A 22,274-nucleotide genomic window follows, 5' to 3' on the forward strand; every position below is an offset into this window, starting at 1 on the left:
TTAAATGCGCTGTGGTGTGCAACAGTATTAAAGAGGGTTTGAATGAATGGCTGGAATAGTCTGATGGACAAAACTGTGTTATTGTCGATGGTTTTGCTGCACTTGGAACTTTTTGTGGAATTATTTCTAATGGATGTTTTTCTGCAGCGGAAAGTAATGTGTTACTGTATACTTTTTTACTACTGTGTTTTCTTTTGTAGATACAAAATAATGGCCCTCATTACTAATATGTGCGTGGGAACAGTCTTACCCTATGCAACAAATGCACTGGCTGATTTTGTTCTTGCACGTGTTTGATAAATGATTTACTTTTGGTAGTCAATCAGACTCTAAATCAGCACGCTCATGCTTGCCGTGTGCAATATGCATAAAACATACAGCCACTCCTCCATTTCCCTGTATAAATAAATTAGTTTACCTGGAGGTGAAGTGGAAAATGCAGTAATGTCATGAGACAGCAGCCTGCACCGCTAAGGCAGAGACACACTCACTGTGACTCAAGTAAAAAAAGTTTGAAACTGATGTAAAAAGACCCGACAGAGTATAAGCAGCTGGAAAGTCTGTCGGCTCCACGTGACAAAACTCACTGTATGAACGAACAAAAAAATTAGACCGCAAGTGATAGAAGTCTTTTTTTTTAAATGAACAATAAGATAATTTTAGGGAGGATAAACTGATAAAAGACAAAAAAAGATCAAAGAAATACTGGAATATGTTGCAATTAAAAATGTTTCAATTTAGTATTTTGTTTTCTTTGCATACGATTTACTTTTTTATTTAATTGTAACTGAGCATGTTGTGCTTTGTAAAACTGTTAATATTACATGAAAGCAACAACAACAATAATAATAACAATAATAATGATAACAATTCTTAATACTATTAATAGTAGCTTTAGTTATAGTAGTATTCATTTCATTAAATGTCCTTCGGCAGCCATTTGTGTTTGTTTGTACACATGGTACTTCTTCATTTGTTTCTACAGTGCAAACAAATTCAGGTACGAAAATATTGATAAATCATGGATTTGTGTGTGAACTCTTGCTACGCACAGATTTGTCTGTGTGCCTTAACACCTTTAATGTTTCTTAAGGTAATTTTCTTGCTATCCAAAGGGATTTATGTAAAAAAAAAACTGGAAGCATAGCATCTGGCTTTAGTCATCTCTTATGTTGTGAGCTCTTCTAGACGGATCAATGTTTCAAATCCAGGAGAAGTGTTGGTACACAGCAGGTCTTTGAAGGTTCTGTTCACCTGAGCTGTGAGGACTAACAAAGTATCGATGAATCAATGCTTTAGCCTCCTAAGACCCAAACTCTTTCATGGCAGCATTTTTAATTTCTCTTTGCTATTTGGGTTCATTGGGACCTGATGAATGTAAAAACAAAGAATTACCTGATTTCTTTTTTTACCTGATCCACATATGAGGACATCCGTTTTAAATTTCGATAGAACAGTGGGAGGATGACGTCCTCGTGAGTGGATATCAGGCCCTTGTAGAGCAAAATTTAGTATTTTGGTCTAGACAACCCAAAATGTGATGACCACATATGTGGACGCCAGGTCCTAAGAGGTTAAATATATAATATATAAATATAGGTTAAATATATACAGCTACAAATAAGCACTTCTGTTAATGCCTAAAAGCATTTCTAATCATTTGTGAACCTCAGAAGCTTTTTTCTCTCCTTTTCATTGGGAAGTTTTTGCTGACAAGTTGCTATTAGAGAAATTATACTTTAATCACCGCCTTCATGGTGTTTGTCACTGGTGAAGGTGAAGATGTACGGTGTAGGTAAGGATCTGTTCAGACTCTTAACATTGATAAAGCAAATAAAGGAATATTTTTACTTTACAGGGTTTTTTTATCATTAGTAATATCATTTCATTAATGTACTGTATATTGCACAGAAACGCACTTAGAGCAGCTCTCACTAATGCCTATTACTATTCTCTAATACTTGTCTTTTGTATGGGGGGTATGTGCATCATTCTCCCCTGTCTGAATGTTGAACTGATTATTAATGAAGAATCTTCCGGGTTTTTCTAGTGGTAGAAATGTAATTTTTATGTCCTCCAGAATATGTAAGCATATTTTCATAACAGTAGATCGACTGAAGTTTTGTACTCTTTGATAAAGTTTGCTATTGCTTAAATAAAGATAAATGATTTACTTTTGTTGTTATGTCTTCAGTCTTACAAACCATTTGAAGCATTTATCAACAGTGTTACACATGCTGCACTGTAGCTTCCTTCTGTTATACTGTAGCCTGATATAATCATCCTGCTGAGGTGAGGGTTGAAATTTCTTCGATTGTTTTTTGCACCTTTGTTAAAATTTGTTAACATCCCAACAGCGATTTTTAAAAACCCTTTTTAGAAATAAACACTGGCTAATGTGGTGTGATGGTCAACCAATGCAAAATGAAAGTATATTTGATCAGTAAAAAATGTAATGAAACAATAAGTGTTTCAATAAAATTACATCACTTGCTGCTTGCAGCTTCAAATTTACAGTTTTTATGTGATTAGCGGGTTACTTGGACTGTTGTGACTGTAGTGTGAAGTTTGTCATTTTATATTAATAACAGTTTCACAATAGAAATTAAAATGACAACAGCGCTGGGTTCAATTGTTCCTCAAGGAGAGATCTTCTACTTGGGCCAGTGATGAGGAATGGTTGCAGTACCTTTTAGCTGTTTTTAGTGGATTAAAGACACACAAGATCATTAGCTTCATTAATTTGTTCAGATTCAAATTCATTATTGGTCATTTTGTGGGATAGCCATTCAGACAGCACACCAGATATTCAGATAGAGATTCAACAAACACGTTACAGAATCAATATGACTGGCCAGTTACCAGCTGCCTTTTTGCTCCAAAACCATGCCAGGAAGAAGAGAGGTGGAGATGGTTTTATAAACTCCAAAGTAAGCAGGAGACATGAGAAACAGGAAGAAACAGAGAGGAAACAGCCCCATTATGACTCGGACACGCTTTAAAAATTGCAATATTCATTTCAGTTCAGTTTTATTTATGTAGCTCTAAGTTTACACCAGAGCAATAATACTGAGAGACCCAACAATCAGACGACGCTCCTCTGAGCGTGCACTTGGAGTCAGTGGGAAGGAAAAACCTTCTAAAAGGAAGAAACTTGTAGCTGAACAATGTTCAGGGAGGGGCAGCCATCGGCATTACTGAATGGGTGAGGAGGGGGAGAGAGGATAAAGACACTCTGGTAAAGAGCCAGAGATTAATAATGACTAATAACTGAGTACAGAGAGGTGAGTGAAGAAGAAACACAGAATCCCCACACCTGCTGCAGCTTAACTAAGGGAGGATTCAAGGTCACCTGGTCCAGCCCTAACTATATGCTTCATCAAAAAGAAAAGTTTTTACCCTGATCTCAAAAGTAGAGATAGTGTCTGTCTCCAGAATCCAAATTGGGAGCTGGTCCCAAGTGAAATCTATCAGGCCAAAAGTCTATTTTAGATAGATCTATCTGTTTATTAAATATGTGGTTTATGGTGAGTTGAGTCCATAGATCACAGCAGTTGGTGACGGGAATGTCACGCTTCGCTGTCTGCCAGAAAAAGACCGAGAAGCGTCGTTTCTGCTTTGAAGACGTGCTCGCTTTATTTTGAAGGTATAGACCGGATATGGTGGTTCTTTGGTTTTGACATGTGTAGCTTGACAAATGTACTGACGTTAGCACGCAGGATAAACTTGTGCTGGAGAAGGATAACGGGCTCGAGTGATGGAAGAGGAGCCGGGCCGGTAGAAGCGGCTCTGAGGAGCAGCAGTCATGGGCGATGAGCTGCTGTCGGAGGACGACTTCTGTAAGTATTTCTGTCCTCGCTCAGCGCAGGATGTCCGTCTGTGGCGCAGGGAAGCCCACCCTCACGCTCAGCCAACAGCCTAGAGGCACAGTTTATGTATTAGCAGTTTGGGTAATCTTATCTGTATAGTGGCTGTTATCTTAGCCTATCACATTTTATTTGTCCCCATTAAAGCCCCTGTGATGGTTGTGTTGCTGCTCAAGTTTGACAAAAGAGTGACTGGAGTATCCTGATCATTTGCTCTCCACACTGCAATTAACAGGAAACAGGAATTAAAAGTGCAATTTCACAGATTTCTTTGTGTGACTGAGTAAACTGTTGAGGAGTTTAAATTCCTGTCATCAACATTTAAAGTCAATATGATTTCTGAGATTTCTTTTTTGTTCTATTTTTTTGTATCTATTCATTTAATTGTTTAGATTTTGCACTGAAAAAGCCTGTTGATACTTTGTAGGATAATAAGAAACCATTCATAGCTCAGGATACATTTGGAACAGGAGATGTAACTATACTCAGTATAAAAGATGGATGTAGATAATCACCCACAGTTTTATACTGTCTATTTTAGAAACATTTACTGCCGTTGAGGGTCTTTTGAATGAAAAGAAATAAACAAGCAATCTTGAGGACACTGCTGCCTTTCTCTACCTGAAACAGGTGTTGCATGCATTGATTCAAAACCAAAATCTTCTTTATTTGGCCACGTTTGTGCACACAAACAAGGAATTTGACTCAGGTTCGCTTTACTCTCTGCATGTAAAAAATAAACATTTTTAAATAAGCAAATAAGTCATATATACAGAAGGAGAACATAAATACGAGGTTAGAAAGTTAGAAAAGTGCAAGTTGTGGAAGGTCTTAAGAAACTATACAAACTATGACAAGTTGCAGCTGGGCATGAATGATAGATATAAATAGGCTGAACATAGAGCAACCTGGATGAACCTTAAGTATTAATTTTGAATAGTGCAGATTGTGCAGTACAATATGCATATGACCTGAGTCATGGCTGAGTGGTGGCTGGTTTTTGTAAAAATAGAACAGTTTATGTCCAGGATCTGCAGAGATGTTTTCTGCTTGAGGATCCTCTCTGATGCAGTCTGGCCCTGTCCTGCTTCGTGGCTAAGCCAAACCAGACAATGATTGATGTACACAGGACAGACTGGATGACTGCAGTGTAGAAGATGACCATCAGCTCCTGTGGCAGGTGGAACTTCCTGAATTGCTGCAGGGAATACAACCTCTGCTGGGCCTTGTTCCAGACAGACTGATGTGAGGACCACTTCAAATCCGTGATCCACATCGGATACTTTATTGTTCAGGATGGTGAGAAGGGAGGAAGGCGTGGGGGGGTCTCCGACAATCCAATATCGCCACAATCTTGAGCAGGTTCAGCTCCAGGTGGTTCTGACTGCTATTTCCTGTCTGTATGCAGACTCGTCACTCGTCATTGTTCTAGACCAGACCAATGAGCACCAGACCAGTGTGCCACCCTCCACAAAATTTGTAGCAGAGTACAGCCAATGATTTTTCTGGGCAGTGTCATTACCCTCTGCGTAGCCTTGCTTTTCTCAGTAGTGGTCTGTGTACCAAACACCCAGTTTGGGGTCCGAGTTGGACTGATTGAGGCCGGTTTGTGAGGAAGTCTTTGATCCAGGAGCAGTTGGTAGGGGGGGATATGAAGATGGTCCAGTTTGATGATGAGGATGTCTGGTTTTATAGTGTTGAATGCTGAGCTTTAGTCCACAGAGAGCAAACTGAGCAGTCCACCTCAACCTAAGCAAAGAAGGTGTTGAGCTCCTTTCGCGAGTTTGAGGGTGATTTTGGGGCTTGGGGGGGCTCTATCCTTTGTAGTTAGGGAGGGCTTGGATACCGCTGTACAGGGAACTGTCCCTCACAGCCTGTACTCGTCATCTAAGGTTTTCGGTTAGAAAAATGTGGATGATTTTAGTCAATGTCATGTTCTTATGTCATGTTGAGAAGTTAGAACACAGTCTTTGTGTTACCAGGTCTCAATTGTTATAACCTGGTGCATCAGGCTTTTCCTGATCCAGCTGGGTTGAAGACACAAGTGTGCTTTGTAACGGTTTTTCCTACCATTTCAGTGATATTTCAAATACAGGAGCTTAGAGACATACAGGTACACAGAGTGAGATGTTGGAACAATAGTCCTACAGGTACAAGTGACTGTGAGATGATGTTGTGGCAGGCATACTGGGACCTTAATTTAAACATTGCATTAGAGTAAGTTAGCCCTCTGGGCTTCATGCTGGCCATTTGTGTCTGCCCCCCCCCCCCCCCCCCCCCCCCTCCTTGACCATTTTTGCTGAATTGCGGAATTGAAAACCATGAAAACTAAATTTTTTCCCCCTTCAGCTGTAAAAAGCTGATGGGTTATAGTTGCCCACCAGATAGGCGAGCAGTACGGACATACAAATTTGTGATTGTGATAACTCCATAATGAGGATTTTGAAATCGATACCATGGGTGTATCTACTAGGAGGCTGAGCAGTGGATGGTGAGTGGATGTCTCATGATGGTGTGTCTAGTTAGGAGGTAGACTGGGTCGCCTACTGATACGAAGGTTTGTGGTTCCCTGGCTGCAACAGTCTGCATGCCAAATATCCTCTAGCAAGACACTAATCCCAAGCTGCTCTATGATGCAACCACTGGAGTATGAATATGTGTGAATGTTAGATGGAAAGCAATTAAGCATTGAAAAAAACCCTTGTATGAATGGGTGGATGAGGCATGTTGTATAAAGTGCTTTGAGTGCTCTAGAATAGTTAGTGGTTTCCCACTAATGCAGAGAGCATGCACTGCAAACCACTAGTAACTGGTTTCACACCAGGACACATACTCTATGCAATTGCTCACATCAGCAGCATGAAGTCTGACTTGCATGGGACGCAAAGGTGCAAGGATTGGATGGACGTAGATGAAGTGAAGATAAGAGCCTACATTTAATTCCAGTTCTAGCTGCCATCTACTGCTCAAGACATTTATTGGCAACAAGAAAGGATGGGTCACATTTAATGCTATAATCCCCTCTATTGCTATTATCACGCGCTAATGTCCATTTAATGACAGGTTCACCTGCTCGGGACGCTTCAGGGACGATAAGCTGACTGCATTTTGCATCCTGTGGGAAAAAGGAGTTGCTCGTCTCCCCCTGTTGTTCTATCCAGTACAGGGGGGGGGGGGGGGGGGGGGGGGCAACTTGTTTTTATTTATTGTTGCTCACTCTGTACTGGGCCCTTCATAAGCGGAGACACACAATAGACCTTATTCTTTCATATAGTCTCCCTGTGACTAACCTGTCTGTACCTCTGTACTCTCAGATGTGTGTTTTATTTAATGTGGGTTTTACATGTACTGCAGCTCGCCCTCCTGTTCAGCAATGTTGGGCTATTATCTCCCATTGCCTCTCAGTTTTTTGCTGATTTTAATCAGCTTTGTGGCCCTTCCTGTTCCTGGTTTTATTCTTCCTGTCAAACCATCCTTGGAGGAAAGGACAAGCTGTTGAAGAGAGCGGGAGATTAATAACAAATAGTTCATCTCTGGCTAGTAACGTCAGGCAGCCTAATTCTAAACCTGAACCTTGGTTTAATGACAGAGCTCATGCTATCAGGAGGGAATGTCACAGAGCAGAGCACAGATGGAAAAGCTGTCATTTCAAATTGTAAGACTGCCAGTGTCACTACAAGAATACTGTTAAAGAGGCAAAAAAGGAATATTTTACAGATTTCATTTCTTAAAACAGCCATAGCCCACGTTATTTAACACCTTTGCCTCTGTTTCTGTTTAGACGCTTCTCCTGATATATGCAATGGTTTTCTGTGTGTTTTCTTTTAAAGGTTGCTACCACAAGGGCTGTTATCACAGCTGCTGACTCGCCTCTCTGCCTCTGTCCCTTCTGCTGTTTTTACTCAGTTTGAGCCGGTGACCCTCTCACTCTTAGAGGATGTGGTTCGCTATATTAAGGCCTCAGCTCTTCTTTTTTTTGACTGCTATAGGGCAGGCAGTCTGTTCTTGCTATTATAAACAGCAGTCTGTCCTCTGGTCTAGTTCCTGTAAATTTTAAATGTGCAGTAATGCAGCCATTGCTTAGGAAACCTGTTCTTGAGCACACTGAACTGGCTAAATATAGGCCTCAGTCCAAGCTGCCTTTTCTTACCAAAGTTTTAGAGAAAATTGTATCATGTCAACTAAAACATTTTCTAGATATGAATAACCTCCTGTGGGTCGGGTAAAACTCTTTCCATCCATCCATCCATCCATCCATCTTCATCCGCTTTATCCGAGGTCGGGTCGCGGGGGCAGCAGCCTAAGCAAAGAGGCCCAGACCTCCCTCTCCCCAGCCACCTCCTCCAGCTTATCCGGGGGAATACCAAGGCGTTCCCAGGCCAGCCGAGAGATATAATCTCTCCAGCGTGTCCTGGGTCTGCCCCGGGGCCTCCTCCCGGTGGGACATGCCTGGAACACCTCACCTCAGGAGGCGCCCAGGAGGCATCCTTGTCAGATGCCCGAACCACCTCAGCTGGCTCCTTTCGATGTGGAGCAGCAGCTGCTCTACTCTGAGCCCCTCCCGGATGGCCGAACTTCTCACCCTATCTCTAAGGGAGAGGCCAGCCACCCTTCGGAGGAAGCTCATTTCTGCCGCTTGTATCCGCGATCTCGTTCTTTCGGTCACTACCCACAGCTCGTGGCCATAGGTGAGGGTAGGGACGTAGATCGACCGGTAAATTGAGAGCTTCGCTTTTACACTCAGCTCCCTCTTCACCACGACGGACCGGTGCAGTGTCCGCATTACTGCAGCTGCAGCCCCAATCCGTCTGTCGATCTCCGGCTCCCTTCTCCCATCACTCGCGAACAAGACCCCGAGATACTTGAACTTCTCCACTTGGGGCAGGAACTCATCCCCGACCCGGAGTGGGCACTCCACCCTTTTCCGGCTGAGAACCATGGCCTCAGATTTGGAGGTGCTGATCCTCATTCCCGCTGCTTCACACTCGGCTGCGAACCGTTCCAGTGCGAGCTGGAGGCCCTCACCCGATGAAGCCAACAGAACCACATCATCTGCAAAAATCAGAGATGAGATTCTGAGGCCACCAAAGCGAAAGCCCTCCGCCACTTGGCTGCGCCTAGAAATCCTGTCCATAAAATTTATGAACAGAACCGGAGACGAAGGGCAGCCCTGGCGGAGCCCATCACCCACCGGGAACGAGTCCGACTTATTGCCGGCAATGCGAACCAAGCTCTTGCAACGGTCGTATAGGGATCGAATGGCCCGTAGCAATGGGCCAGACACCCCATACTCCCGCAACACCTCCCACAGGACACCCCGAGGGACACGGTCGAATGCCTTCTCCAAGTCCACAAAACACATGTAGACTGGTTGGGCAAACTCCTATGCACCCTCAAGTATCCTGGAGAGGATAAAGAGCTGGTCCAGTGTTCCGCGACCAGGACGAAAACCGCATTGTTCCTCCTGTATCCGAGGTTCGACTAACGGACGAACTCTCCTTTCCAGCACCCTGGCATAGACTTTCCCAGGGAGGCTGGGTAAAACTCTTTATAGCACATAATCTGTATTATTAAGGGTGTTTAACAACATCCTTATCGCATGTGACTGGTAAACTTGTTGTTCTGGTTTTGTTTGACTTAACTGCTGCCTCTGACACAATAGACCACAACATTTTTAATATCTTTGCTACATCATTGCATTGCACTGTGCTTAAATGGTTTAGGTCTTATCTGGCAGATAGATCTTTGTCTGTAAACCTTTGCAGTTCTGAAGCATCTAATGCTTATGTCATGTGGCACTCCACAGGGCTCAATTTTCAAATTCAAATTTTATTTATCATACACAATCATACACAGTACAACATGCAGTGAAATGCTTATTGCTGTGCAATTCTCAACCATTAAAAATACAAGAACACACTGAAATTAAAAATTAAAATAAAAAGGTGTGCAAATCAGCCGTGTGCAGATTGACAGTCTTGGATCAAACAGTCAAAACTGACGATTATTGTTGTTGTTAAGTGCATGTACAGTGATGTGTAGAGATTGCAGTCCTACACCTGGTTCAGGGCCTGAATAGCCTGGGGGAAGAAGCTCCTCCTCATTCTCCCTGTTTTGGCCTTAAAGGAGCAGAAGCGCTTCCCTGACCTCAACAGTGAGAAGAGTCCATTGTGGGGATGGAAGAGGTCCTTCATAATCTTCCTGGTTGTGGTACTGCACCACTTGGTGTAAACAGACTGCAGGTCAGGAAGCTCTGAGGGAATGATGTGTTCGGCAGAGCAAAGCACTCTTTGGAGAGCTCGTCCTGCTTGGTGCTTTACCCATACCAGGTGCAGGTATTTCCCGTCAGGATGGTGTAGGAGTAGAAGTTCTTGAGCACCTTCAGAGGCAGATGGAAGTCTTTAAGTATTTTGAGGAAGGAGAGACACTGCCGAGATTTAGGCCAGTGCTGTAGGCCAGTGCTCTCGATTTACTGCCTCTGGGTTCCTCTAGGGCCCACAGAGGCAAAAGCTCTGTCTGCCTTAGTTCTAAGCCTCGTATGCTGTATAATAAGTAGGCCCTGATCACATGACCTCAGGGACCTGCTAGGGACATAGGGCTGTAGAAGTTCAATAATGTAAACTGCTGCTTGTCCATGGAGAGCTCTAAAAGTCAGAATCAGAATCTTAAAGTGGAATGTGAATTCAATGGGGAGCCAATGCCAAGATGGCGTCACATGTGAGTACTGGAAGATTTGGTCAGAAGCCTTGCTGCAGCGTTTTGAACAACCTGCAGGAATTCCAGGGAGTTTTTTCTTACACATATAAACAGTGAAATACAGTTGTCCAAACGTGATGAAATGAATGTATGAATAACAATCTACAGTTAAGTGCGTGATACAATACGACTTAATAACTTAGGGCTAACTTAGTTTAGCCTTTGTTCTTTTTTCATCAGTTAATTTTTTCCAGTACTAAAAAACTGTTTTCAGCATAAATCATCACTGGGTGTTGCTGATGTCTGAATCTGAGTGCAGCTCCTGTAATCAGAGAGAAGAATCAGTGTCAGATGTGAAGTTTATCCCTCAAAGCTCGAATAAAGTCTCATTCTCACCTGTCCTTACAGATGTGGAGAGAGAGAAATATGCTGCTGTTTGAACACATTTAGTATTCAGCTGTTACTCTTACAGTCTAACACTCATAATAAAAGTACAGTAATGTTAGTTAGTGACTGAGCAGCCCAGTGGCTTTTCTGTTTCTCATATAAACCATTTCTAAACTTCTGTTTGTTATTTATGTTTCATTAATCCGAGGTTATACTCTGTGAATTCGACTACTAAAAAGTAATTTCTGCATTGTTTTGACTACGAGAAACAATTGTCACAGATTACATTGGGTCAAAGTTACCAGGAACAGGTTGTTTTTTTTTTAAACCATTTACAATATTTTTACAGTCAAACAGAGTAACACCTGTTGTGTCAAAAGTGACTGGGAATACTTTATATTTCATATGTTGCCCATTTCTTTATGCTGTATTTAGACTGCTTGCTTGGCACATACTGTTTAAAAGGGCAGTGTCCCCTAAAAGCCAGCAGATGCTCCTTCACTGTGACGTTTGGACTTGAAATATAGTGGCTGGCACTCCACACACTTGCCCCAGACCTCTCCGATCACCGCCAGTTTGTCTTCATGATGACAACCTGGTCCTGTATCGTGGCTGTCAAAGAGAATCACCCGAAAAAACATGTACGATTATTGGAGTGACATGGTGGCCTGAAACATTGACTGACCAGACGCTGCATCCCATAAACTGCTGGTTGAATATTTCTGGATCTGAATTCATTACTCAACATCCAAAGATTCATCTGTGCTTTGATCTGTTTCTGGGTTACTTCCTTCCAACTTTCTTTGTAACTCTGTTTTTGTTTCCCCTTCAAAGTTTGCCGCTATGGTTTAGATCAACACAGTCAGTAACTGTTCGAAGCAGGATTTGATGTCATCATCCAGGACACAGCAAATTTTGCAGGTTCTAATGAAATTTTCAGCAGAAAACCTAACGTGATTGTCAGGTGGGGATAAGTTCCTGAAGTTCTTGAATGTGACAGCAGCGTCATCTTCATCACTGAATTCCTCCTCATCTTATCTTGGTCTGGATTGCACAAATTATATTCAGTGCTGTCTTTAGCTTCTGACACTTCCTCCTCTATTTCCTCCTCATTGTCAGTTTCATTCTCTCACTTGTCCTCACCAGTGTAGTGATCAACTGTGTAATCAAGAGCCTCACTTAGGGTATATCAACCTGCCCTGGTGTTGCCACATAGTTGCCTCTATGCTTTTTTGGGGGGGCTTTGCTTCCAAAAAAGTATTATAAACCAAATTTATGAAACAAGTTTGATGCCTTTGAAACAATGTTTCAACTGTTTGTGAGAACTGCCAACACAGTTGGAGTTGTTCCGTGGAAGAGAGGCTCTACTAGGGAAAATGTTTCTGTAGTGGTTGCCAGGGAACCCAAGGAGTGTGTTTTGCGTTTGAGTGTGTGGACTCTTTTGTGGACAAAGTCATGGAATGTTCAGGTCAGTCTGATGAAACTTTTTTCAAAGCTAAATGTTTTAAATCAGTCAAATTTGACCAGAACACAACATGAGGGTGAAAGAAAGTACAGCTAACAACCATACTAAATTCATTTCCTTTGCAGCCATACGTGTCTCCACAGTTACAAATGGTAGCACAGGTCATGAATGCCAATAGAGATCAAAGACTTAGTTTTAGCTTCAAGCAGAGTGGTGCTGGAACTTGAATGTCATGCTAAAGTCCCTTTATGTCAAAAGAAACTGTGGCAGAAGTGAATTGTTGTGCCACTTGGTGCCACTTGGCTCAGGCCATTTATCTGTGGCCTGAGCATCACTCAGGCTCACACATTCATGTAGCTTATTTCACTCTTTCTGCACCCCCGTCTTCCTCTTGTAAACTTTTTCTTGGATTATTAACTTTTATGCAATGGGTGGGGTTAGGTTCAAAGGTGGCAAATGACATTTCAACTCCAGCACAGATTTGACGCTTAAGGTTTTTTCTTTGTCTGATTTCAGTGTTGTGGTCTGAAAAGGATTTTCACGATGCTGCCAAAAGAAATGACACATGGAAAATGCAAGAACTCATCAAGAAGGGTGTGGACGTCAATGCCAAAAACAAAGTAAGCATGCTGAAGCACAGACTTTTCTGGATGTCAGCAGTTGATGGCTTTGAAAATCCAAGCCTTGGGTCTTATTTACTCCTCTAAATTCTCATTTTCTTTTCTTGCCTAGTCTCATTCTGGCTTACTCTGTTATGTGGCCCTGGCCATGTTTTGAATCGGTGTGTCAGTATGTCTGGTCTGTTGTGTATGAGTGTTCGGCACCTTTAAGAGTCTGCAGGTCCTGCTTCTGATTGGGGGAGCTGCATCCCAAACAATATGTCTGGCAGTTGTGGCTGAAATTTTAGTTGGTCTACTTGACTGTGGTTTGGTTTCAGCAGAACCCCCATTTTTCACTTCTTAACTGGAGTTTGACACTGCTGATATTTTCTTATTTCCTTGTCCTGTTTTATAGAAGTCAACTACCTTTTCCCACAGTTGTTTGACAATAAATGGCATCAGCCAACCACTAACCATGAGTGAAAGAAATGTTTTTCTTTTATCATCTATATGCATATACCAGAGTATGTAAACTTGGGCGATCGTGGCTCAAGAGTTGGGAGTTCGCCTTGTAATTGGAAGGTTGCCTGTTCGAGCCCCGGCTTGGACAGTCTCGGTCGTTGTGTCCTTGGGCAAGACACTTCACCCGTTGCCTACTGGTGGTGGTCAGAGGGCCCGGTGGCGCCAGTGTCCGGCAGCCTCGCCTCTGTCAGTGCGCCCCAGGGTGGCTGTGGCTACATTGTAGCTGCCATCACCAGTGTGTGAATGTGTGTGTGAATGGGTGGATGACTGGATATGTAAAGCGCTTTGGGGTCCTTAGGGACTAGTAAAGCGCTATATAAATACAGGCCATTTACCATTTATGAACACAACTGTATACTAACGTCCTGTCCCAGGATAAACACAGGCTCTGATAAATATCTGTCCTCTGTTGTCTAGAGTCGGTCACTATCTTTCTGGTTTTATTCACGATCTGGAACAGATTTCTCATTGACTGCTACTGCTCTCAGTTCCTTGTCCTGCTCATCAGTATTTTGTAACTGGTGTGATACACAGTTGTACTGAAAGTCTGAAGTGAACAAAGGGAACCCTTGACCAATATTCAATTCCAAACTAACAGGAGACCATATTATCATTTTATTGTCGTCTCGATGGACCAAAGTTACTTCGAAGACTCCTGGGTTATTTATGTATGATGAAGTTAATTGTAGGGCTGGGCCATATCATACCATTCACGGTAATACCGGTATAATGTTGGGCAACGATAAGAAAATGAAATATCGCGATAGAGTATGGGTGAAACGCGCATGCGCAGTGCCTTTGTTTTCATACGCACATGGTGGAAAAAGCATGGCAGCGATGGAGAATGAGAAGGGCGAGAGCGGATCGTTGAATGAAACGGATGAACCTGAACTGGTTCGTAAAAATGCTGCAGCTTCAGTGGTGTGGAACTGGTTCAGCTTTCGTCCGTCAGATACACAACAAAGCACATTTTTGATAGAGCATGCTAGCGGGCCGTCGGCACTTAAAATTTGTAAATTTGTCTTAGAATAACTAAGCTGTCCTGGACTTTGGTCCACCTATATGCATTGATGGATAATATTTTATAACATAATATATTATATGCTATACTAAAGTCCTTTTTGAGATAATGCCCTGGTTATTGTCTTGCTTTGTCACGGGTTGCTTAGAGGATCCACTCGCAGGACTCCTGAGTAGCGTTTAAACAGAGACTGTTTATTTACAGATCTTCACCAAGTGTATGTACAGACAGTGCGGGGTTAGTGCTATATACAAGACGTGAGGGGCAGGGGTCCAGGGCTCCAGGGAAAACGGGGAAATCACACATGCGCTCAGTTCAATCCGGGTCCGGGGAATCTAGGAACAAAGAAACACTCGTTAAGTCTCTGAGACAGAGGCACAGGAAACTTGAGCTAGATGTGTACTGACTAGAGCCTTCACAACAATCCAGCGTTGAACAGCTGATCTCCTCCCTCTAATATACCAGCTGGTCTGATGAGGCCCAGGTGTTCACAATCCAGGAAGGCGTGGACCGAGGGCGTGAACCCGCCACAGGGCTCGCAAAATCGCTAGCCCGACGTCCCGGAGCTAGCGATATCTCCGGTCGGGCGACCAAAATCTATCTCAGCCCCGCCCGTCGGGCTATATGATAACCCAACAGGCGGGGCTGAGCCATGAGTTCCGCCCTGGCAAAACAGGGGAGAGAAGGAGAGAGGGGGAGAGAGAGGGAAAAAGAGAAGAGAGGAGGGCTAGGAGTGGAGAGATTCTGATCAGCACCTGGCTGATCCTGCAGGTCGTGACATGCTTGGTAAAGACTCATGGTAAATGGTAAATGGCCTGCATTTGTATAGCGCTTTTCTAGTCCCTAAGGACCCCAAAGCGCTTCACACTACATTCAGTCATTCACCCATTCACACACACATTCACACACTGGCGATGGCAAGCTACATTGTAGCCAGATTATGTACGGAAATTAAAGAAGACCTTATTAGCATGTTTGTCAAAATGTGGACTATTTAGTGTTGTTGTTGTTGTTGTTTTTATGTAATTACTTATCAAATTTAATTACCAGTTATCCCTAAACATTTGAACCAGTGATAATCAGAGACGGTGATCAAAGATCATCAAAGATGGTGTGTCCACTGTGAGCGACCATCTTTGAACAGAGGCGGGGTTTACGACACCAACTCTCTGCCATCTATAATCCAGTTTTGAGATCCCTCCCCAGACGCCTTAACACCCACTCACATCCTGGGCCATCTGACCTCAGGAATTCGCATGATAAGGTGGGGCCAGGTTTCACAATGAACACACCCGAAACTCTGGCTGATTGGGACCCACACCCAGTTTCACACCTTGGCTCAGGCGATTAGAGGATCATCAGGGGGTCCTTTTGTCCCTCTGTGGGGGGAAACTCCCACTAGGTTTATATCTGGGACTCTCCACCATTTGACCTTAGAACTGAAGAAGCTTCTCGGATGAGAGGTGAAACGTCTTCAAGCAACTTAAAGAAGTCCAGACGCTTTTCTTTGCAAGCTCCTTTGACTTGTACAAAATGTTTCTGCACCATGTTTTTTGAAATGTATATTTGTTATTTACAACCGGTTCGATCCTGGTCGTTGTGTCCTTGGGCAAGACACTTTACCCTACCGCCTACTGGTGTTGGCCAGAGGGGCCGATGGTGCGATATGGCAGCCTCGCTTCTGTCAGTCTGCCCCAGGGTAGCTGTGGCTACAACCATAGCTGCCTCCACCAGTGAATGTGAGAGTGAATGAATAGTGGAATTGAAAAGGACTTTGAGGGTCTCAAAAAGCGCTATATAAATGCAATCCATTATTATTATTATTATTATTATTATTATTATTATTATTATTATTATTATTATTATTATTAAGCAGAGAAGCCCAGACCTCCTTCTCCCCAGACACTTTCTCCAGCGTGTCCTGGGTCTGCCCTGGGACCTCCACCCAGTGGGACATGCCCGGAATACCTCACCCAGGAGGCACCCAGGAGGCATCCTTGTCAGATGCCCGAACCACCTTAACTGGCTCATTTTGATGTGGAAGCATAGCGGCTCTACTTTGAACCCCTCCCGGATGGCTGACCGCAATCTTGTTCTTTCACTACCCAAAGCTCATGTCCTTAGGTGAAGGTGGGGATGTAGATCGGCCGGTAAATTGAGAGCTTGGCTTTTACACTCAGCTCTCTCTTCAGCACAACAGACCGGTACAGCGTCCGCATCACTGCAGCCAATCCATCTGTCGATCTCCCCTCACTTGTGAACAAGACCCGAGATACTTAAACTCCTCCACTTGGGGCAGTAACTTGTCCGTTACCCAGAATGGGCACTCTACCCTTTCCCAGCTAAGGACCACGGCCTCAGACTTGGGTGTCCTGATTCTCATTCCTGCCGCATCGCACTCAGCTGCCACAAGAACGAATGAATGAGCTCAAAGGAATTATTATGGACAAGTGATTTTAATCCAAAATGTCAGCACTAACAAACAAGAAATACGCTGTGCTGTTATTGTCTTTTGTGTGTGTGTGTGTGTGTGTGTGTGTGTGTGTAGGTAGGCCGAAAAGCACTGCACTGGGCAGCAGGAGCTGGGAATGAACAGGCTTTGCGTCTCCTACTGGAGCATGATATGGACATTAATGAGACTGACAGTGTAAGTAAACTTGAACTGATACAAGAACAATTTCTCACTTCCTTAGTTACAAAATTCCTTTGTAAGTTCAAGGGGGAAGCTGAAAGGGGATTGTATTCTGTTACAGATGTGGATAAAGACAGCGGCACACACCTGTTCCTGTTACAGTTTGGTTCGGTGCATTCATAGTTGGAACATTGTGGGGTTGTCGGCATAGGCTAGTCTGTGCATGCATGCAGATGTTGCGCTCATGCGGACCCTACTAGTCTCGCAAACGTGGTAACGATAACACGCCCATAACACCATTCCTTGATATGGGGAATAACTCACTGTGGATTTGTATTGTTGCTGAAGTTATTTTACCCTGGGTTTTGCTGTCAGTCTCATACATCTACCACACTAATTAACACTAATTAAATTGATATTTAGTTCATAATGGGTAGTGACATTTTTAGAATAGTTAGAATTATAGCTAGTAGCTTTGTCTGTGAATAGCCCTACAGCCATATCCTGCTTGTAAGCCCATGTGTACAATAAGAATTCAGTAATCTAACAGTTAGCTAAAAAACATGCCTTCAGTTGAAATGGTTGAGGGTAGTTCCCATACTCACCTGACATGCTCGAATCCACTGTGTCTTCCAATGAGCAGCCACACCAATGTTTGCCAAAGTTGTTCAACTGGTAGTCATACATCAGTATTCCCCTGCATTGGTTCTGGTTTTCAGGGGGTACCATCAGTTGTCAGACACTGGGGGTCATTTGGCTGTCTGTTTTCTCTGTATTATTGTAGGGTCTTTACCTTTAAATATAAAGTGACTTGCAGCAACTGGTTATGTGATTTGGCACTATATGAATAAAACTGAATTGAAAATAGAATTGCTATACCTTGTGAAAACCATCATTTAACATAATCTTAGAGAAATTTGACAATGATGGGTTTGTTATGCTGTCTGTGCATGCAAAGAGCCAAAGTTGTGTTAGCAACATAATGCAGTTGTTTCTGTCCTGGATGCAGTTTCCATCTTACTGTCACGGTCTTGTCCTTTTTGTGCAATAAGAATAATAGCAATGTACATATACAAACTGTGGACTGTGCCACTATTTTCGTCCTCCAGCACACACTAAATTCAGCTGATTGTAGCGCAAGTGCAACTGGAATCGATAGGCAGGCAGACTAAATTCCAAGGAATTAAACTACTGGGAACCAGTCTTCTAATAGAACCGGTTTTTGATTCCCATTCCTATGTCAGACATTTTTCTCTGTGTTCCGATTCATTAGTTTGTAAATATCATCCACAGTTTGGGATGAATGCTCTGCTTCTGGCATCCTGGTTTGGTCACCTAAACATCCTACAGATCCTGGTGTCCTGTGGAGCCAAGCTCAACTCTGAAAACAAAGTAAGAGCTGCCATATTTCATTGAACTGTTAAAAAATCTGAATTTAACAGGGTTTCTTTTTTTTTTATTGGGTTGCAATGCAACTTATTTATAACAAGGTTATTGTCTTGACCTGATATCCTTTTCATCTTAGGACGGTCTGAATATGCTGCACTGTGCTGCTCAGCGAGGACACATCAGAGTATTGGAGTTCATCTTGGCGCACCTAGAAGGCATCAGTCTAGATGGAGTTGAAAAGGTGACGGACTACTAGCTTTACAGAGCAATTTTGTACTAACTGAGTCATAAAAAGAACAAACACTTCCTTTCTTTTCTCATCTCCTAGCAAAAAATTATTTGCGCAAAATACACTGCCCCCCAAAAAGGAACATTTTCAAAACATAAAATCATGTTGGATATCTATACTGATATGGACTAAGTAATGTGCTAGGAATAAAGGATGCCACGTCACTTAATGGAGTGGAAGTGAAAGTCAAAATATAAAAAATGATGCCCTCACATATTATTTTTTCAGTGGTGTAAAACTTGTTCAGAAAGTTTTAGCAGTTAAATATAATCCTACTGTGGTGGACCACTGGAGGCTCGACTCACACCCAGTTCTGAGGAAGTGTTGTTGCTGTGTTTTGGAGGGAAAAGTATTCAGTTGTGTGGTAATGAGTAATACATGAGGAGTGTTAGTCAAGAGCCCTCGTGTCGCCTGTATTTACCTCCACATTGGTGACCCCTGACTCAAGCATGCTGCAGCCTGATGGTGGCACCGGCTCCGCTCTGGATGCATCAGCGGCTGCCAGACCTCTGCCTCCTGCTGCAGCTGCCTTTGCTGTGGCGCTTGAGCTGCCGGACTTTTGGCTTCACGATCCCCCGTCGTGGTTCGTGCACATGGAGGCTTAGTTCGCTCTTCGTGGCATCTTGGCTGACGACGACACGAAATATCACTATGTGGTGGCCTTGCTCGACCCGCTAGCCACCCGTCGTGCATTGACTCTCCTCTGGGACCCAGGGGAAATACACCACCCTTAAGGACCTGCTTCTTCGGCGCTATGCCCTTTTTGACGCAGAGCGAGCCGAAAAGCTCCTCTCCCTCTCAGGCCTGGGTGGCAGTACGGCTCTGGAACTGATGGAGCACATGCTATCCTTGCTTGGACTGGACAACAGGGGATTCCTCTTCGCTCTTCGCCCACATCTTCTTCCGACAGCTGCCGGTAGCCGTGAGAGCCAGCCTCGCCAACTCTCCGCTCCTGGGTGCGAAGGATTATCGCTCCCTGGCTGAGGTAGCGGATCGTATTCTCCTGCCTCGCCGGCGGCACCTTCCACTTCCCCGCCGACCTGCCCCGGAGCATCCCACCCTTTGCTTATGGCAGAGATCGTGGCGCAGCGGCGCCGTGGACAGGACCTCTGTTTCTACCATCAGCGTTTTGGCGCCAGAGCGGGCCGCTGCCTGCTGCCTCATGCTTTTCCGTCCCCGGGACACGGGCCCCGCCAGCACACAGTAGCGGCCGCGACCGCTGGTGACAAAGAAAAACGGCTCTTCATAGAAGACTCGCGGTCCAGGAGATGTTTCCTGGTCAATTAGCTCTAGATTCCCTTCTAAATTCGACCCCTTCCAGTTTGCCTACTGGCAAACTCACTCCATTGAGGATGCCATTTCCTTGGCTCTGTACCGGAACCTTGCACACCTGGAGAAGAATACCATCATCCCACAGCATCTGGTAGGCAAACTGGGAGACCTAAGCTTTAGCCCATCACTATTGAATCTGGTACAAAGCGCTTTGAGTGCTTTACTACTTAGCTGACCAGATCAACATCCCAGAAATTTTATTTAGTTGATGCTATACTCAGATTAAGTGTTTCCTAAAATGTTTGAGCAGCGTATAAGCAGTATATCAATAAATCAAGCTGAAAATGAATGGAGTTTTTATTATATGGATATTAATGGAATTATTATATCTTGTTTGTAATAATAATAATACTAATGCATACTTTATTGATCCCTGTGGGGAAATCCTGCTCTGCATTTAACCCATTCACTCAGTGAAGCACTCAGTGAAGCACTCAGTGAAGCACTATTGTATACACTATATGTAACATATGTGTATGTCTTTCTGCTCAGTCAGGGAAGACAGCTCTACACCTAGCTGCTGAACATGGACAGCTTGAAGCAGTTGAATTTCTGATTGGAATGGGTTACATGCCTGGTTTGAAGGACAAGGTACACACACACACACACACACACACACACACACACACACACACACACACACACACACACACACACACACACACACAACCCCGTTCAGCTATCTTAGTGAGGACCTTCATTGACATAATGCTTTCCCTAGCCCCTTACCCTAACCATTAAATATGAATGCCTAACCCTAACCCTTACCCTAAACCTAAACATAACCTAATTGTAACCCTGACACTAAAACCACATTTTGAGCCTCAAAAATGCCTTGAAATGCCTTCAAATTTGTGAGGACCAGGTTGTGTGTCCTCACAAGTGACTGTTGGTTCTCACAAGCAGTGTTGGTCAAGTTACTTGAAAAAAGTAATCAGTAATTAATTACTGATTACTCCCCCCAAAAAGTAATCCCGTTACTTTACTGATTACTTATTTTCAAAAGTAATTAATTACTTAGTTACTTAGTTACTTAGTTACTTTTTAAAAACACGATTTACAACCTGAAGAGGTGATAAAGTGATAGATCTTTCAGCCCAATTCTACTTTTTCTACATAATCCATCATACAAAATGTAATCAAATGGAAAAGTCTCTTTTTTTAACTTGTTTTATTAGTTTTAATCTTTTAACTTTATGCATCAAGCAAAACATTTAATTATATGCAACATTCTCTGACTTGAATAAATTAGTTTAACATTTAAACCTATTTTCTGCACATTCCAGCACATAAAATAAAATATTTTGTGTGTTTTCACTCACTCTTTCAAACAGATGCAAGTAAAACACAGCAGAAAATAAATAAAGTCAAAGACTCAGCGGTGCTTTTGCTCTATTTTCACCTGTAAAGCAGGAGCAGGGTAGGCGGAGGGTTACCCTGGTGTAGGTGTGCTGCGGTCAGTTGAAGAATCCGCGCGAGTGTCTCTGTGAGTTTCCCATTACGTCGTAGCTACTCGGTGCTTGTTGGAAGTTTAGGGGTTTTTTTCGCTGTAAAAAGAAGTTTTCTTCCCACGCACAGCGGACACTAATGTTTTTGTCACTTTTTATTGAATCAAACTCAAAGTAAGGTCAGTACTTCCACACTTTAAACGCTGCACGCTCATACTCTCTCCCGCACTCGATATATTATCCATTGTTGATCTGCACACAGCTGCTGTCACCAACGTCGCACTCGCTTACGTCACTGTCATGAGACATTCTCGCAAAAAATCACGGTTTTAGTAACGCAGTAACGCAGCGTTCCTACGGGAAAGTAACGGTAATCTAATTACCGATTTTGCAATAGTAATCCCTTACTTTACTCGTTACTTGAAAAAAGTAATCAGATTACAGTAACGCGTTACAAGTAATGCGTTACTGCCCATCTCTGCTCACAAGTATAGCAGAATGCAGATTTCGGTCCTCACAAAGATAGCTAGACATGGACACACATACACACACTTTGAATCAGCAGATGTGTTTAGCCATACAAGCAGAAGCTGTGCAAAAAAGCTTTGTTAGGCTCTCCCATACTTCT

General features: G+C 43.3%; 1 protein-coding gene across 3 annotated transcripts in view; it reads left to right on the forward strand.

The window, feature by feature from the left end:
• Positions 1–3,689: 3,689 nt before the first annotated feature.
• ankdd1a (ankyrin repeat and death domain containing 1A) overlaps positions 3,690–22,274 on the forward strand; it is a 33,734-nt gene continuing 15,149 nt past the window's right edge. Inside the window, exons 1-6 of one of the 3 annotated variants that reach the window (XM_026185981.1) lie at positions 3,690–3,839; positions 12,931–13,034; positions 17,105–17,203; positions 18,482–18,580; positions 18,714–18,818; positions 20,691–20,789. In XM_026185981.1, coding sequence (XP_026041766.1) covers positions 3,806–3,839; positions 12,931–13,034; positions 17,105–17,203; positions 18,482–18,580; positions 18,714–18,818; positions 20,691–20,789 — 540 coding nt within the window. In that variant the 5' untranslated portion in view covers positions 3,690–3,805. Of the gene's footprint in view, positions 3,840–12,930; positions 13,035–17,104; positions 17,204–17,309; positions 17,462–18,481; positions 18,581–18,713; positions 18,819–20,690; positions 20,790–22,274 lie in introns of those variants that run through there. The other 2 variants (XM_026186108.1, XM_026186046.1) reach the window with 2 other exon arrangements.

This window comes from Astatotilapia calliptera, chromosome 1 (genome assembly GCF_900246225.1).
Source record: "Astatotilapia calliptera chromosome 1, fAstCal1.2, whole genome shotgun sequence".
Taxonomy (NCBI): domain Eukaryota; kingdom Metazoa; phylum Chordata; class Actinopteri; order Cichliformes; family Cichlidae; genus Astatotilapia; species Astatotilapia calliptera.